The 17107-nt window shown below is 53.5% G+C and overlaps 2 protein-coding genes across 4 annotated transcripts in view; one reads left to right on the top strand and one right to left on the bottom strand.

The window, feature by feature from the left end:
- Positions 1-8861, top strand: part of ASXL1 (ASXL transcriptional regulator 1) — a 60560-nt gene extending 51699 nt beyond the window's left edge. For all 3 annotated transcript variants that reach the window (XM_040981650.1, XM_040981649.1, XM_040981651.1), the window contains 3 exons: positions 1279-1384; positions 1898-2531; positions 4292-8861. In XM_040981650.1, coding sequence (XP_040837584.1) covers positions 1279-1384; positions 1898-2531; positions 4292-7084 — 3533 coding nt within the window. In that variant the 3' untranslated portion in view covers positions 7085-8861. The remainder of the gene's footprint in view (positions 1-1278; positions 1385-1897; positions 2532-4291) is intronic.
- Positions 8862-14023: 5162 nt separating this feature from the next.
- The window catches only part of NOL4L (nucleolar protein 4 like), a 106033-nt gene continuing 102949 nt past the window's right edge, over positions 14024-17107 (bottom strand). The window contains exon 11 of the mRNA XM_040981653.1: positions 14024-15530. Coding sequence (XP_040837587.1) covers positions 15310-15530 — 221 coding nt within the window. The 3' untranslated portion in view covers positions 14024-15309. The remainder of the gene's footprint in view (positions 15531-17107) is intronic.

Raw genomic sequence — 17107 nt, 5'->3', positions numbered from 1 at the left:
GGGAGATCTGGAAAGAGGTTCCTGGCTCCTGGCTTCAGATTGGTGCAGCCCCGGCCATCACAGTCACTGGGGGAGTGAATCATCAGATGGAGGATCTTTCTGTCTATCTCTCCTCCTCTCTGTATATCTGATTTTACAATGAAATGGGCAAATCTTTAAAAATTAAATAAATAAATAAATAAATAAAATCTTTTTTTAAAAAAAAAAAAAGTCAGATTCTCCCGTGTTGGTGCAGGGTCCCAAGGCTTTGGGCCGTCCTCAACTGCTTTCCTAGGCCAGATGCAGGGAGCTGGATGGGAAGCAGGGCCGCTAGGATGGGAACCCGTGCCCATATGGGATCCCGGCGAGTTCAAGGTGAGGACTTTAGCCTCTAGGCCACCGCGCCATGTCCAAGATTTATTTATTGTTATTTGAAAAGCAGATTCCATGAAGAAAAAACAAAGAGATCTTCCATCTGCTGGTTCACTCAGCAATGGCCAGAGCTCAGCTGGTCTGAATGTAGGAGTCAAGAGCTTCTTCCAGTCTCCCAAGCAGGCACAGTGACTCAAGGATTTGGAGCATCCAGGACATGAATTTGGCACCCATGTGGGATGCTGGTGCCACAGGCTGTTTGAGCACACCACTGGCCCCATGGGATGCAAGTTTCTTAAACATCAGACCAAATACCCCTCAGGCTCAGGATTTTTTACTAGTGTAGAAAGTCACTGCCTGTTGCATACCTGAATTCCAGGTACCTGACAACAAAACAGGGGTTCGACATAAACCTTGTTTGTGTAAACATAGGACTGGTAAGCCACTCATCAGACAAGGTGGAAGGAGTTCTGGACATTCAAGTTCCCAGATGTCCACTGCAGGCCGTCTTTGTGAACAGGGTTTTCGCAGGATAGGCCTTCGAGCCTGCCTCTGGTAACTGATCTGTCTAGGGAGTAAGAAGCATTCCTGTGTGTGTTCACCATTCTGCCTTTACAGTCGGTGAGTTGCAACGCTCATATCGAGTGCTTGGCTCAACTCCCAGCTGCTCCCAAGACAGGTGATGGACGGCTCAGGGCTCTGGCCCCTGCCACCTGTGGGAATCCTGGATGGAGGATGTTAAGGACTTGGAGGATGACCCATTGAATGGAAAAACTCTTTCTGCCTTTCAAATACAGTAAAAATAAATAAATCTAAATAAAATAATAAAACCATGTATAATACAACTTGGAGTACTTGATTATTCATAACACAGAATTCTTATGTATAAATGTACTGACTAGAAATGTTTGCTTTGTTTTTATCTAGGTGAATTCACTCATGAGATGCAAGTCAGGATACGGCAGGAAATGGAGAAGGAAAAGAAGGTAGAACAATGGAAAGAAAAGTTCTTTGAAGACTACTATGGACAGAAGTAAGGAGCTTGGTGTTTTAAATCCTGGCTTGGCCTGTGGAGGGGTGGAGGCAGATGGTTTCAGAGTACAGTGAAGCCAAAGGTGGATCAGTATTATTTGGGGCGAGGGGGAGAATTGCGTGAGTTTGCAGCAGGTGCAGACTTGTCATTATTGCCTTCATAGTACTTGCCATTTATGTAGCATGTACACCGAGGAAAGATTATCGGTCACTTAGAGATGCAAGTGGGTGAGATGATGAACATTGGTGATTATCAAATAGCACGGTATCTTAAGGAATTTGAGCATCTGTGGGTTTCAGGACCTGAGGGGGACCAGGGCCTGTGATGCTGAGCTGGGCAGGAATGCAGCAGTGGCGAGGATTTGGGTCAGTTAGCTTCATGCCAGGCAGACTGAGGCTGACACACATGGTTTGGTGTGGTTTATTCAGTGGAATCTATCTGGATGCAAACTCTTCATAATAAAGGAAAAGTGCCCTTTCTGGCCTGTCACTGATGTGTGAATTTGGTTTTCAGATTAGGACTGACCAAAGAAGAATCATTGCAGCAGAATGTGGGCCAGGAGGAGGCTGATGCAAACAGCAGCTCGCGGGTCCCAGGGGAATCGGCCCGGTCACAGAGGGGTCCAGCAACCCGACAACGTGACGGGCATTTTAAGAGACGGTCTCGGCCAGACCTCCGAGCTAGGGCCCGAAGGAACCTGTACAAAAAACAGGAGCCAGAAGAAGCAGCGGTCGCTAAAGATGCCAAGTCTGTTTTGCCTGATGTCCCACTCTGCCAGGACGGGGAGGCTAAGACAGACTCGACAGGGGTGAGCAGTGCCCCACTGCCGGGCACCTCCGACCCAGCGCCCGACCCAGAGGGGCCCCGATGCCCAAGTGAGTCTCTGGCAGCTCGTGTCCAGCCTGAGTCGGACAGCGCAACACAAGCCTCTACGTCTCCAGACCGAGTTCCCAGCTTGCTTCAGGAGGCTGTGGACCAGGAGCCCAAGGACCAGAAGAGGAAGTCCTTTGAGCAGACAGCCTCTGCGTCCTTTCCCGAAAAGAAGCCCCGGCTGGAAGACCGTCAGTCCTTTCGTAACACAATTGCAAGTGGTCACACCGAGAAGCCACAGCCCACTAAAGAGGAGCCCAAAGTCCCGCCCATCCGGGTAGGAGCCCCTTGGATTCCTGGCCACCAGATTCACTTGGCAGGTCATGGGATTGTAGAGCCTTTCTGCTGGGCAGGCGCCCCTGAGGCCCATGGGTTATATATGTGCGATCACGGAGCTTCTTCCAAGGGAGGCTTTGTTGAGGCACGAGACCTAAAGGTGAAGGGGATAAGAATCTTTCCTTCTAGCCTTTTTTTCCTTTACTATAGAGGTCAGATTTGTGGGGTTTTCATTTGATTTATTTATTGATATTTTGATTTGAGAGGTGAAGGATGCATATTCTCATGCGCTAGGTCGTTCCCCCAGTGTCTACACTCACTGGGGCTACCCAGGAGCTCAGGCCAGGTCCCTCATGTGGGCAATAGGGACACAGTTACTTGAGCCATCACTGTTGCCTCCCAGGGTCCGTACTTAGCAAGAAGCTGGGTCAGGCCAGAGCCAAGATGAAACCCAGGCACCCCAAGGTGTTCTATAACTGTTGAGTTTGCGGTTTTTTAAGTCTTTCATTAGGTATTGTCAAATTCTTTTCTATGCATACTTGTAGACCTGGTGGAAATGAAGTCTTAAAGTGTGGCATATAACTATGCTTAAATAGAACCTTAGCTATTTGTATTTTAAGATTTTTATTTGAAAGGCAGATTTTACAGATCGAAAAGGAGAAACAGAAAGAGATCTTCCATCTACTTCCATCCACATTTGGGATTTACTCCCCAGATGACCACAGTAGCTAGTGCTTGGCTAATCTGAAGCCAGGAACCAGGGGCTTCTTCTGGGTCTCCCACATGGATGCATGGTCCCAAGGCTTTGAGCCATCCTCTGCTGGTTTTGTTTTCTCAGGCCATAAATTGGAAGTGGAATAGCTAGGACCCAAACCAGTGCCCATATAGGATGCCAACACTATAGGCAAAGGCTTAGGGTACTATGCCATAGTGCTGGTCCCTAGACACTTAAAAAATGATACCATGCTCAGCCATTTTACTATTTAATTGTTATTAATATTTTTTAAGATTTGCTGTATTGGGCCTGGCGCAATAGTGTAGTAGTTAAAATCCTTGCCTTGAACATGCCGGGATCCCATATGGGCGCCAGTTCTAATCCCGCAGGCCCCGCTTCCCATCTAGCTCCCAGCATCTGGCCTGGGAAAGCAGTTGAGGAAGGCCCAAAGTGTTGGGACCCTGCCCCTGCGTGGGAAACCAGGAAGAAGCTCCTGGCTCCTGGCTTTGGATTGGCTCAGGTCCAGCCATTGTGGCTGCTTGGGGAGTGAACCATTGGACGGAAGATATTCCTCTCCATCTCTCCTCTCTGTACATCTGCCTTTCCAATAAAAATAAATAAATCTTAAAAAATTTTTTTTGCTGTATTATTTGCAAGGCAGAGTTATACAGGATAGAAATCTTCTATCTGCTTGTTCTGGTAGAGATGTCTGTCAGAAGCCAGGAGCTTCTTTCTGGGTCTCTAGCCATTCTCTGCTGCTTTCCCAGGCCATAAAGCAGGGAGCTGGATGGGAAGTAGAGGAGTAGTGGGGACACAGACTGCCATATGGGATGTTGTTGCCTCAAGCAGGGGCTTAGCCTAATCGCCTATGCCCCCACGCTGGCCCCAGATCATTACTTTTCTTCTTCTTCTTTTGTTTTTAAAGAAAATTACTTGATCCTTTAGGCCATGGACTCTTGAACTAATGGAATCTAAACTCTGCTTTACACTTCAAAGGTCAGGAAGGTCACCCCATTAAAATTGTCTTCTCAATTCTTTTCTTGCAGATTCAACTTTCACGCATCAAACCACCCTGGGTGGTTAAAGGTCAGCCCACTTACCAGATATGTCCCCGGATCGTCCCTGTCACGGGGTCCTCCAGCCGGGGCTGGACTGGCTCCAGGAGTCTCACAGACATTAAAGCCTGTGCCGGCCAGGCCCGAGGGGCGAGAGGCCACCATTGCCATCGAGAGGCGGCCACCACTGCCATCGGAGGGGGGGGTGGCCCGGGTGGAGGTGGCGGAGGGGCCACCGATGAGGGAGGCGGCAGAGACAGCAGCGGTGGTGATGGTGGTGAGGCCTGTGGCCAGTCTCGCTCCAGCGGAGTCCCAGGCAGCCCTGGAAAGTGTGCGTCAGATCTACAGCGAGCACAACTACTGCCGCCTTGTCCTCTGACTGGGGACCGTGCCCATGCCCACTCTGGGACTGCTTTGTTCAGGGCCGGGCGAGAGAAGGAGAGCTGCCATCTGCCCAGGGGCCCGAGCATACTGCCACGGGAGCTTGAAGATGCTCCTCAGCTCCCTGTTGCTCCCACTGGTGACCAGCCTTGCCAGGCTTCACCCCCACTCTCCTCCCAGACACCGGTAGCTGAGAGCTTAGTGGAGCACCCTCAGTTGCCTGCAGGAGTCCGAGTGGAGCACGAGTCTGGGACCACTGCCTGGGCAGAGTGTGAGAAGGAGCAAGGAACCACCGTCACTCCTGGGATTGGGCCCACTGCATCTGTAATGGAAGGTGCCCTGTGTGGAGGAGAAGCTGAGCAGGCTGACAGCAGTGAGCCCACCTGGGAGGATCCTGTGTGCAGGTCCCCAGGTGCCACACCTGAATTGCCCTTGGCTGACTGCCCACAGAACAGAGCCTTCAATGACGAATTGGGACTTGATGACTTGAGCCCACCCAGGAGGGAAGGGCCCTCCTGCCGAGCTAGTAGGAAAGCTGAGACTCCTGTTTGTGGCAGCACTGCCCCATGGTTGCCTGTCCCCTGTGATGAGGAGTGTCTGAGGCAACCTATGCCAGGGTGCAGAGCTGATGCAGTGTCTGGTGAGGCCCGGAGCCGAGAGGAGTGGGAGAAAGCTGCCCCAGGGGGGCTGACGGCAGAGGAGGGGCTAGGTCCGCCTGCCAGCCTGCCTTCACTCTGGACGTGTCAACCTCAGGGCTCCTCTGGCGGCTCTGGCAGCAACAGCAAGCAGGTTGCTGTTGATAAGCTGGAAACCAGCGGTGGCTCTGAAGCCCTGAGTCCCCACAGTGAATCCACAGACACAGCCTCTGATGTTGAAGGCCCCCTTTCTGAGGACAGCAGTGACACAGACACGAGAGAAACCCCAGGGACTAAGAGAGCCTCACTGGGCCAGGAGGAGAACCATGGCTGGAGCCAGTGTGCACCACTGCCCAAGGGCAGTGCTGACCTTAGTGTGGCCACAAGGACCCATGGGGTGGCTGCCGCCCGCAGCTGGGTGTCTCGAGTGTGTGCTGTCCCCCAGAAAATGGCAGACTCTCTGCTCTTGGCCAGTACCGAGTTTCAGCCGAGGCCTGTGTGCCTGGCCAGGCCAGGTTCCTCCATGGAGCTCACCAACCCACTCGTGATGCAGTTGCTACAGGGTAACTTGCCCCTGGAGAAGATCCTGCCTTCAGTCCACGGAGGCAGCAGCAAGCCAGAGGCCCCACAGATCCTGCCTGGGCAGGACCCTGGGGAAGTCAGCGGCCCAAGAAGCAGAAGTCCCTCACGGGCTTGGAAGGAGTCTGTTGAAGCAGGCCAAGGGCTCACCAGCATGGGGACTGCTCTCCTGTCTGGAACACCCCACATCACCAAGGCAGTCCCCAACTTCAGTTCATTACATCCAGTGACTTCTGGGAAACTGAAAGAAATGGATTCCAAAGAGCAGTTCTCTTCCTGTAGTGTTGGGGACCAGAAGGAGATCTGTGACAGTTCCCACTGCGGTTCTAATGCTGCTCCAGGCCGAGGTCCAGGAGACCACACTACCTCGAGAGCGCCTTGCTTCTCTCCTCCGAGTATGACCCGCTTCACTGCAGAGCAGGCCACCTGGGCCCTGGGTGAACAGAACAATGTTGGAGGCCAAGGGAAGAAACTCTTTGGCTCCAGGAACGTGACTGCAACTCTTCAAGGCCCTCGGCCTGTGGACTTGACTCCACTGCCTGGTGAGGTCCCTCCAGTTTTTCCCAGTAGGAAGCTGACACTGAGCAAAAACTCTGTGTCTGGTGGAGCTGATGTAAGGGAGGACTGGGCTCCGAAGCCACCACCTGCCGTTGCTGGCAACATCAAGCGGGAGAAGCCTATTGGAGGGGGTCCCCTCAAGGCCGACGCTGAGAACAGGAAAGCTTCCGGACACAGTCCTCTGGAACTGGTGGGACACTTGCAAGGGATGCCCTTTGTCATGGACCTGCCATTCTGGAAATTACCCCGAGAGCCGGGCAAAGGGCTCAGCCAGCCTCTGGAGCCTTCTTCCATCCCCTCCCAACTCAACATCAAGCAGGCTTTTTATGGGAAGCTTTCTAAACTCCAGCTAAGTTCCACCAGCTTTAATTACTCCGCCAGCTCCCCCACCTTCGCTAAAGGCCTTGCTGGAAGTGTGGTGCAGCTGAGCCACAAAGCCAACTTTGGTGCAAGCCACAGTGCATCACTCTCCTTGCAAATGTTCACTGATAGCAGCACGGTGGAAAGCATCTCACTGCAGTGTGCATGCAGCCTGAAAGCCATGATTATGTGCCAAGGCTGCGGTGCATTCTGTCACGATGACTGCATTGGACCCTCAAAGCTCTGTGTATTGTGCCTTGTGGTGAGATAATAAATTATGGCCATGGGAAAAAATGTATATTTAGTGTTTGTATTTTGATAATGGTTGATATTCTATCATTGATCTAATAGACTATCTAGGCAAGAGCACTCTTGCTTCTTTCTGAAATTTATTGTGCTGAAGCCCTCTGTCCCTTGCCAACCCTTCTGGTTTTGCCAGAGGGAATTTCTAGGGGGCGTCTCCCGGGGCTGCCTCAGGCCAGCCAGCCTGAGCCCTCTCCACCCCTGCCTGAGGTGGCCCAGGGTGCCTGCCTCACACTGGGCATGCTGGCTTGAAACTGAGGCCAGAGAGGGTCTCCACGCAGGGAACTCACCTTCCTGAGCCGATCAGAAATGTCAGTCTTCCACTGCCCCTCCCTGCCATCTTCTTTGCTGCAGCTTTGTTTAGTGAGGTGATGGTGAGGGAAGCCAGCACAGGGATTAAGGAACTGCCTGCTCTGCCCACCAGGGGGCTCGAGTGGCTGCTGGATGCACCGGCAGGGCCCAGCACTGAGTCATATGTGGGTGACAGATTCCTTTTGACCATTGGTTCTGTTGCTACAACTAGTTTGGAATTTGTTTCCGAACCACTTGCTGGCCCATGGGGGGTCTTTCAGAACCTTAACTGTCCCTGTTGGGATTCTGGGGTTGGGGAATGGAGTTGTGTGCTGTGACAGCGCACACCTCAAGAGCCGCCTGTCCCAGTGTTTGCAGACAAATTCCTCTTCCACACATACCCACTTCCTTGTACTCTGTGGATGTGGATCCTCTCCATGCACTTGTGTATGTGAAAGTCATTTACATTTCAAAGCAGCGTGTTTCTTATTTTTATATTTTTAACTCTTCAATGTATAAAGTAAACCTTTGGCTTCTGTAAGTATGCTCTATGCACCTCTGATGTTTGATCATGTATTTATATGTTGTATACAGTACAGCCGGTTCTGTAAATGGATGTATTGTACAGAGAACACGAACGTCTCTTCCTTACTTGACGTGTTGGCATCATTGCGTTCCAAGTGCTGTGAGTTCCTCCTCCTCCTCCCCTGTCATCAGGGCTTCAGTGCTGTGCTGCCTTGCATAACCAGGAAGCCACCTGGCTGGTGACAGGTCAGGGTGGCCCAAGGGTGTCTACCCACGTGCACACTGCTGAGCAGACGTGTCCTGCTCCCTCTTCCTCGCTGCTCCTCTGGCCTTTACTGGCTGCTTGCTGCCGTGGATGGTCAATGATACTGGATTCCTGGGTGAGTTTCTTGCTCAGTCCCCACACTAGGCCTTCCAGATATGGCCCTTGGGTCACCTCTTGTCACAGCAATACGTGGGCCTGCCCTCCCCTGGGGGCCACAGGGTTTCTTTGGAGCTGCCTTGTCTTCCTGCCCTCCCCGCGAGCAGGCGCCCCTGTGTCCATCTGCCCTCTCCCTGCGTCCTGCCTTATGTTAGTGTCTTGACCTGCTGCGAAGTTGAGGCTGCTCATTGAACCCAGGTCTCTGTGTGTGAGTGCCTGTCTGAGGTATGAGATTTGCGTGGCCCGGCGTATCTCACTTTACCTCAAAGGCTTCTGTGTGGCCTCCCTCCCACCCCCCGTTAATTTCTGTGTGGCATTTTTTTCACCTGAAGTATGAATGAGAAGTTGAATGTAGTGTTGGCTGTGCCAGCATTAGAACATTCCCTTTCTTCCTTCTGTTGTAGCCCTTGCGGGTGCAGTGGGGTGCTGGTCTGGCCCATGGAGCCACTCAGAGAAGCACTGCTCTTGTATGTTTCATGGTATTGGAAAAATAAACCTGTACAACCTGCATTGTGGCGTCCGTGATCTTGCATGGCTGCCTGTTGGTGTGGGAAGCTGAGGTTGACATGGTATAGAGCTGACGGGGGTAGTGAGTGTCTGCTCGCTTCCCTCGGCGCCCGTGCTGTCCCGCAGCATCCTCTGAGAAAGTCTGGTCAGAAGGATGATGGATGTCAGCTCTGCGCTCCTTGCAGCTGGTCGGAACCGGAAGTGAGGATCTAAAAGTGATGCAAGTGCTGCAACGGTGAGTGAGCCCCTGAGCTGTTCCCTCCCCCAAGATGGCCTGTGGGAGGTGTGTGGGAGCTAACTAGATGTGGCTCTGGGAGAGAGAGGGGCTGCAGGGAGTGGTTTCTATGGAGGCCTTAAATGTGACTATCTGACAGTGTGTGCACCTGCTTGAGGGCCAGACAGGTGGCAGAGGAAGCGCGTTTGCAGTCACTCTTACCTTAGGGTTAGAGGAAATACACAGAGTGGGCCCAGCAGTACAACATGAGCCTTTGGAGGCTGGGTGGCCACGTGGTGGTGGTCATAGGCACTTGTGCCTTTGTGTCCCAGGCCTTATTTGCCCACCCATGGCTGTGAAAGATGCTAGAACCTAGGGCTTGGACCTTGCCTGGTTGGCCCATCCTGTCTGCTAACTGTCTTGGTTGTGCCAGGCCACTTGGAATACATTTCCTGCTGTCAAGTCAGTAGTACCTCCTAGGAGATGGCTCAGTGACTCTTGGGTGAAGACTGCTGCAGCAAAGTGGATTTGCTGTAAGAGGGTGTAGCGGGCTGTGAAGCCAATGTGTGAGCTTTGGGATCCTGAGCTGAGTGTTCAGTGCAGGAGGCTTATTTGACTCTTGGTTGAATGGGGAAGGAAATGTGGACTGTGACAATGGTATTGTCTTGCTGGCTGGGGCAGGTATCATTTATTCATTTGACATCCGTCTGCCCTGGAGGAGGTGAGACCTGGCTAGTGAGGGCTGTATATGTGCTAGACAGAGCAGTCTGCAGCCACTGGACTCTCCCGGGAGCAGCCCTTGTTACCCTTGCATGGGGTACTGTGAAACCACTGCAAGGATGGACTTTGCAACCTCTACCAGGAAAACAGCACTCATGCCACCTATGTGTGCACAAGCTGAAAGCTTGGAGTGAAGGGCTCCAATAATGTTGGATGCCAGGGGTGGGGTTGTGCAAGGTAGCTGCAGGCAAGACTCCAGACGGAGTATGACGGTGGCATTCCTGGTTTTGAGTGGATAATATGGATAGTTAAGTATGGCACATGAATGCCATTATAATACCCAAATGGTCCTTGGCAGAGAAAAGGGTGAATGCGTGGTGCAGTGGTGAATGCTGCTGCCTGCAGGGGAACTGAGCCTGTGCAGGCTCTTCCCCAGGGATGCACCCCTGGAAGATGTCCTCAGCTGTCCCAGGCAGCTGGGGCTTCTCCTTCCAGAACTCCTGAGTAAACGTAAGCTGGGTGGGTTTGGACATAAGGTTGCCCAGGAGGAGCTAGACCTCTGAAGATTCTGCATAGGCTTGCTGCGGCTTCTAGGCTCCAGAGTGCATTTTGGGTTTCTTGAAAAAGGCATGGGTGTGTGTCCACTATTACTGCGCCCAGGGAAGGAAGATTTGCCTGTTGTGTGCCAAGTCTGTTTCTGTTCGTTGTCAAGAGGGGACAGATGTGTGTCTATGTTGGCTGCACTGGTCTGCAGCCGCATGTAAAGCCAGACGGGGATAAGCCACTCTTTTTCCTCCCTCAAGCGTTTTTCCCAGGGATCCCATTGCAGCTGCACCTTTGCTGTGGAATAAGTGCATGCATGGGTGGCCGTGTTCTGGAATGTTCCCAGGCCCACAGTGAATCGACAGTGATCATTTGGGTAGAATGAGGCCTGCTGGGTTGCTGCAGCACCTGGCCTCGGCGCAGGGCTCCAAACTGCTGGCCCTTGCCTGTGGTCTCTTGAACTCACACATTTGGCTATTGCACAGTCTTTCCATTGTTTTTTTTTTTTTTTTTTTTTTTTTTTTATTGGAGAGGCGGATATACAGAGAGGAGATACAGAGAGGAAGATCTTCCGTCCGATGATTCACTCCCCAAGTGAGCCGCAACGGGCCGATACTATGCCGATCCGAAGCCAGGAGCCTTTTCCAGGTCTCCCACGCGGGTGCAGGGTCCCAAAGCTTTGGGCCGTCCTCGACTGCTTTCCCAGGCCACAGGCAGGGAGCTGGAAGGGAAGCAGGGCTGCCGGGATTAGAACCGGCGCCCATATGGGATCCCGGGCGTGCTAGGCGAGGACTTAACCACTTGCGCCACCGTGCCGGGCCCAAGTCTTTCCATTGTTAATCAGAGTTCTTGGGATGGTGTGAGAAAAACAGGTTTAGTAACTGCTGTGCAACCACATTCAAGGTCACGCCTGAAAGTGTTCCCAATCTCCACGGTGGTTCTTAAGCCTGTAACAGGCAGGGAAGTCCCAGTCACAAACCTCATACTGAGCCTAAGTGTGGATAATGAAAACCGAAACTTGGCCAGGGGCCCCCTGGATAGACCCTTTCGTGTCCTACAGTGTGGGTAGCATGGAACATGGTCGGCCCGGGTTGTCAGGTAAGAAGGGTCCCTGTTGGCTCTGTGGTGTGTGGGGGTATGTTAGGGTTGCTGTAAGGCTTCCAGTGGCACTGGTAACCAGTGAACCCCAGGAGACTTGGCGCCTGCCCTTTCTCACAGGTTGGACATCTTGCTAGTCAGCCAGGTAAGGGTCAGGGAAAGGGTGGGACTGTGTATGGTCTGACACATGGAAGCACAGCACTGAGTTTGTCGTTCAGTGTTTATTAAGTAGATTCAGTCTTATATATGATATACAGTTCAAAAGGAAGGATTCCACATACTTAAGAAATCAGTGCATTTAGCAAGTAATACCATGGAGATACAGCTCGATTAACAGCTCATTGGTCTTCTGTTAAGTCGGGGAGAGGAGGTGGCCTGTGCCAGTCATTTCACAAACAAAACAGTTGAGTCGCATCACAGATAAGACACGTGCTAAGAATTAAAATATTAAGCCACGTTTACTGGAAAAACTCACTATAGAGAACACAAATCGCTTATCTAGAAAGCGTCGAGGAGGAAGGCCTCACCTGCTTAGAAGAGCCACGTTAAGTTGCATAGGTGCGTATCTGTAAAAATATAATTTAGAGGTGAAGCCATCAACTCGGTCCCCACAAGAAGGTGCTGCCAGCCACTGCCGGCCTTCAGTGCCATATGCGTACCAAGAGCCAGCGGCAGCAGGTTGGCTCACACACGCACTTGAGCTTTGTCTAATTAAGCCAGGGGCTTCACCACCCCACAGGTTGTACCCAGGTCCTTGGTTTGATCCCGAAGGCCACAGAGTGACCTGCCGTGCTGCTGGAGAACGGGGCCCTCACCCTCCCTCCTCCTGGCCCAGCCACTGCGCCTGAGTGCTGTGTGGCGTGGAGTGTGGGGTGGTTTTCTCTTTAGGTGGAAACACTGGTAAAAAGTGAGAGGTTTTGTTTCGTGGCTCTGCTAAGCAGATGAGCTTAGTGAGGTGCGGCTTCCTCCTCGCAAGCGAGGCTTGCAGAACACATGGGGACGGGGCATCTGTACATGTAAACAGTACACTTCACTGAGTCCGAAATTAGGAGCAAAAATACAAAGGTTCACATTGGTCTTAGGTAGATACATGTGGAAAAGGGCCGAGCTGTTGAGCTCAGAAACAACAAAAACAAAGTTCCTAAAGCACCACTAAATTATATAAAAAATCAGACCACGGAAGGATTGAAATGGGCATTCTGGTGAAATATTTTACTATTCTGTAAAAAGTCTTACAAAAAATTACAAAGTAAAAGTCAACCCTCTGAGTTCAAAGCAGCATTTTGAAAGTGAACTGGTGTTTAGTCCTGTGACCACCCTTGGGGTAGGGACGATGGGGGCCACCTATGGGAACCTCTCCCTAGCCCCTCTGTCTTTCTTCCTCCCTCACGACACTGTCCATGGGAACAGACTGAGCCACCTGGGACACCCCACGGAGGCCCAGGGCCTGCTTCCTAGCCTGTACCCTGCTTCCCGCCAGTGTTTCCCTTTAACCTGGGTTCTCAATTGGTTAATTGACAGCTTGAGCCCTCCACTCTGTGGGGGTTCACAGATGGCATGGGCAGGCGGTACCCTGGGCCCCTAAGAGGAGGCTCTGCAGGACCAGCATTTGGAGATTCTCTCCAAGTCAGGAGGGGAGGTAAGGGGTCAAGGCAGTGTCTTTTAAAACAAAAGTAACACGAGCCCTCTAACTCATAGTTGATGGAGTTGGTGTTAGAGAGTGCCCTGCTGTCGCCAGGGCTGGCTCCCTGGTTCTTCCTTGGAAAGGGGCTCTGCCAAGAGGGGAGTTCACACAACAGACTCCACTGGCTTGGAGGGCCCCTCCCCATAGGCATGCCTTCCCTTTCCCTTAAAACCTGTGGCTGCGAAGCCTATGCCCAAGTGTGGCCCTGAAGGGTTGGCAGCTTCCTTGGATCAGGCAGGTGCCACTGCTCAGGTCCAAACCACTGGACAAGGTGGGGGGGCGCCCGCCCCTTCCCCTGTCTCCTGCTCTCCAAGCCCACCAGTCTGGCTTAGCCCTGCCTCTGGGAGGAGAAGCAACATGGGAAGCAACTAGTACCAGGAATTGTAGGGCGGCGATTGTCTCTGCCAGTTCTTAACATGAAGATTTTCACAAATTGCCTTGGGTCACATTTTGCAAAAGATCTAATGATTACTTTGTAATATTGTTCACACAAAAATAAATATTTACACAAATTCAAACATTGGGGGATGAGGGGAAGTTGGACCGAGCAGGTGGGGGTGGGAGAATGGGTGTGTGGGTGTGTGGGTGGTGGGATGAGGGAGGCCTTGGGCGCTGCAGTTTGTGCTGTGTTGAGGGTGCACTGGGTGTCTGGGCCCTGGCCAGCAGCCAGGGGAGCAGTTAGCTGGAAGGCAGAGGTGGTGTGGCTGGGTCTGGCATTGGAGGCCACGTGAGAGACAGGCCTGCTCCCAGCCTCAGGGGACTGGACATGAGCTCAGGGCAGGGTTCCCTACCTTGTGGTTTCTAGATGTGAGGCAGGATGGGGCATCCACAGTGGCACCCCCTCCTGCCCCTCCTGAGGGGTGGTCTTCCACGGTGCCAGGAGGCAGTGGCCACAACAGGCAGTTGGCTGCAGAAAGGCTGGTCCTGGGGGGTGGGGGTGCCTGCTCTGGGAGAGACTGGCTCTTCTGTGGCCATCTCTGGTCCACTCGGCCCAGGTTCCCCCAGGGCCTCTTTGCTCCAAGGGAAGAAAAGGCAACAGAGGGCTTGTGCCAGCTGCAGTGTGGGCACGGAGGCCTGCTGGGGTCTGGGCAGATCCCTGGTCATAGCAGCACTGGGAGGTATTGCACTGAGCAAGAGGAAGTGCCTGTTAGGGAAGGAGGCGACTGGCCAGCTCTTGTTTTCTGCCCTTTTTTTTCACACTCCAGAGATTCCAGGGGTCTCCTGGGAATGGCTTCCTCAAAGAGCTGGTCCCAGGGGAGCCCCTGGTGGCTTCGCCACTTCCACTAGCAGTCCCTTCACTGCAGCCACGGTCCCACAGGACTCACAGCTGCCTGCCTGCCAGCCAGCCAGGGCTCACCCTGAAAAAACAGCCCCTTCCTTCTCAGCTCCGTAGGGCAGTGTTGGCCTGGCCCCTTGCTGGACTCCAGTTCTGGGGCTCCTGGTCTGGATGTAGACCCCCCAGGCAGCCACCTCATGGGGAGCAGGCATTCAGAACAGGTTTGGGGCACATCCTAGAAACGGCCCACGCTGGAGTGTGAGGTAGAAGACAGGTGACCTTGGGACTGGAGCATCTTTAGAGGGGGGCGGGGGCCTTTCCTAGTTCGCTTTGCAATGGGGGTGGGTCTGGTCCTCCTGCTTGGCGGTGTCCCTGGGGCAGCATGGGGACCTGCACAGGACAACCCGGCCCCCAGCCTGCGCCAGTGTAGTGATATGGAATGTCGGGGCGAGGGGTGTACATCCTTCTGATCAGACAGACACAGACTGGCAATCTGTACAAACACAAAGAATCCATTTTCAGAAAAATAAATTACTAAGGGGAGAGGAAGAAAGGGTCCACTTTGTTTTTCTCAATAAATATGCAATTCTGCTCACCTAAGACTTGAAAGGTAATTATCTGGGAGTGGGGTTCTAACATCAGGGTCCACGAAGGTGATTCTAGGGGAGCTGCAGCCCTAGCCCCTCCAGAGGCTGCCCTGTCGGCCTCTTCCAAGCAGGTCAGAGCACCCGTGTGATGAGATTCCAAAAAAAGTGTCTTTGTGCCCAAAGTCTCAGGTGCTTGGAGTGTGGCTAGAATCGGCGCTCTGGATCCCACCTCTTTGCGAGAACAAATGTACCAAGTGGCGAGGCGGGAAGCGGGGGCCGGGCCGGCCGCCTCCCCACAGGCGCGGTGCACACCGGCCAACAGTGCTGTCAGTTCTGCTGTAGGATGAGGTTTTCCAGTTCATCTGCAGAGCGCAGCAGGAAGGCCGCAGATTCGCGGTAGCCAGCAATGAGCTGCCGCACGGCGCTGATCTCCGTGGGGCTTAGCTGTGCCGACGACATGGTCCTGCTGGTGCTGTTGGTGGAGGGTGTGGGCGTGGGCGTGGTGGAGGCTGTGGAGGCCCCACCTTTCATGCTGAGGTCCGTGGGCCCTGTGGAGAAAGAAAGCCCATGAGGGCGGAGATGTACATGCTCCTAACCTCTGTGCTGTCCACCATGAGTGGGGCACTGGGCCTTGTGCATGCGTGCAAGGAAAGCGAGCTTCCCAGCTGTGTAAGAAGCCTTAGCCTGGGTGACAAGGGTGCAGGCTCTGGCCTCAGGCAGACGAGTGGGGCTTCCACCTAGGTCCTGGCGCCAGTTGCACCCCTCTGCTGCTTTCTGAGGAACCTCCCACTTCCCCCAACACACCCATCCCAGCCTTAACCCCCAGGCAGAGCTGGTCCCCATGCAGACCAGGGGCTACCAGTGGTGGACTTCTCTACCCCTGCTGCTGCCTGCTAGGACAGGGCAACTACCAGTGTTGAGTGAGTGGACTCCCAGGAGGCACAGAAGTAAGCTGGATGCTTAGCAGGGAAACCTCCAGGGGAAGAGTTAGGCACCCCTCCCCAAGCTCACATCCTGGGGATGATCTAACCAAGTGAGGTGGTTCTAAGTTCCCAGCCATCTCCCTCCTGCCCAAGAGGTCCTGATGGCCAGGCCTTTCCCTGCACTGCTACTGAAGGGGATGGACAAGATACGTCACTGGAGATGCCTGGACCCAAGGTAAGACTGTGGAAACCATGGGTACCGGGTGGCTTCAGGACACTGGTGTGGCTCCCACTTGGGGAAGGAAGTGGGGCCTAGGATGGTCACCGGGGTAACTTCCCTTCTGACCAGATGCTGTATCAAGGAGGAGGCCCCAGGAGCTGTTTTATTAGAGAAGGCAGTCTGTTAGAAGCAAATGCAGGGAAGGAGTAGGGCTGTGCTGGTGCCCTACTGCTTCCCGGCAGGTAGGGGACCTGCAGGGCTGCCTAGACCCTGCACAAGGATGCTGACTCCCTAGCAGTGCCATGTCCCTGTGGACTTTGCTCCTCCCACCCCTGACTTCCCCGCCTCCCTAGCTCTTGTCCCTTGTACTACTGTACCCAGAGCAGTGCCAGAAGCCTGGGAAGGAGCAGGTCCAGGCTCCTGGGGCCATGGGCCAGGAGCCAACCCTGCAGGGTCAGGCCACCTGGTGCCAGACAGGCAAAGTGGACAATGCCCCAGGTAAGACAGGCACAACCTGACACTAAGCTGATCTGCATCTTCAGTTGGTGGGACACCGAGCCAACGGAACATGGCTGCCCAGGTGAGGAGCCAAGCTGAATGACAAGCATGGAGCTGGGGATAGCTGAGGCCAAAGCAGCAACTCCCTCCATGGAGAGACCTGAAGGCAGCTTGTGCCTCTTGAGCTGATGTGAACAGGGCCAGGGCACTGACCCAGGCCCTCTGGGGCAGCCCTGAGAGGCTTGGCACCTTGGCCTACTGGCCTGAGTCATGAGTCACCACCTCCCTGTCCCTGGAGCCTTGCTTCCACAGGGCTCTCAGGAAGAGGTACCTACTCTGCCTCTCCCTGTGCCGGCCACACTGGCCCAGAATCCAGGGATTAGGGCCAGGCAGACTCTTATTTTAGGTTAAGAAGCATTAGGAAGGGATGAGACACTAAGCCCAGCCAGAAACCTTCCAGGGACATGTGCACACTCCCCACTTG

The sequence above is a fragment of the Ochotona curzoniae genome, unplaced genomic scaffold (genome assembly GCF_017591425.1).
Source record: "Ochotona curzoniae isolate NIBS_2020 unplaced genomic scaffold, NIBS_Ocur_1.0 contig_3520, whole genome shotgun sequence".
NCBI lineage: Eukaryota > Metazoa > Chordata > Mammalia > Lagomorpha > Ochotonidae > Ochotona > Ochotona curzoniae.
Note: the sequence above shows the minus strand (reverse complement) of the source record. Positions and strands in the feature narration are given on the sequence as shown.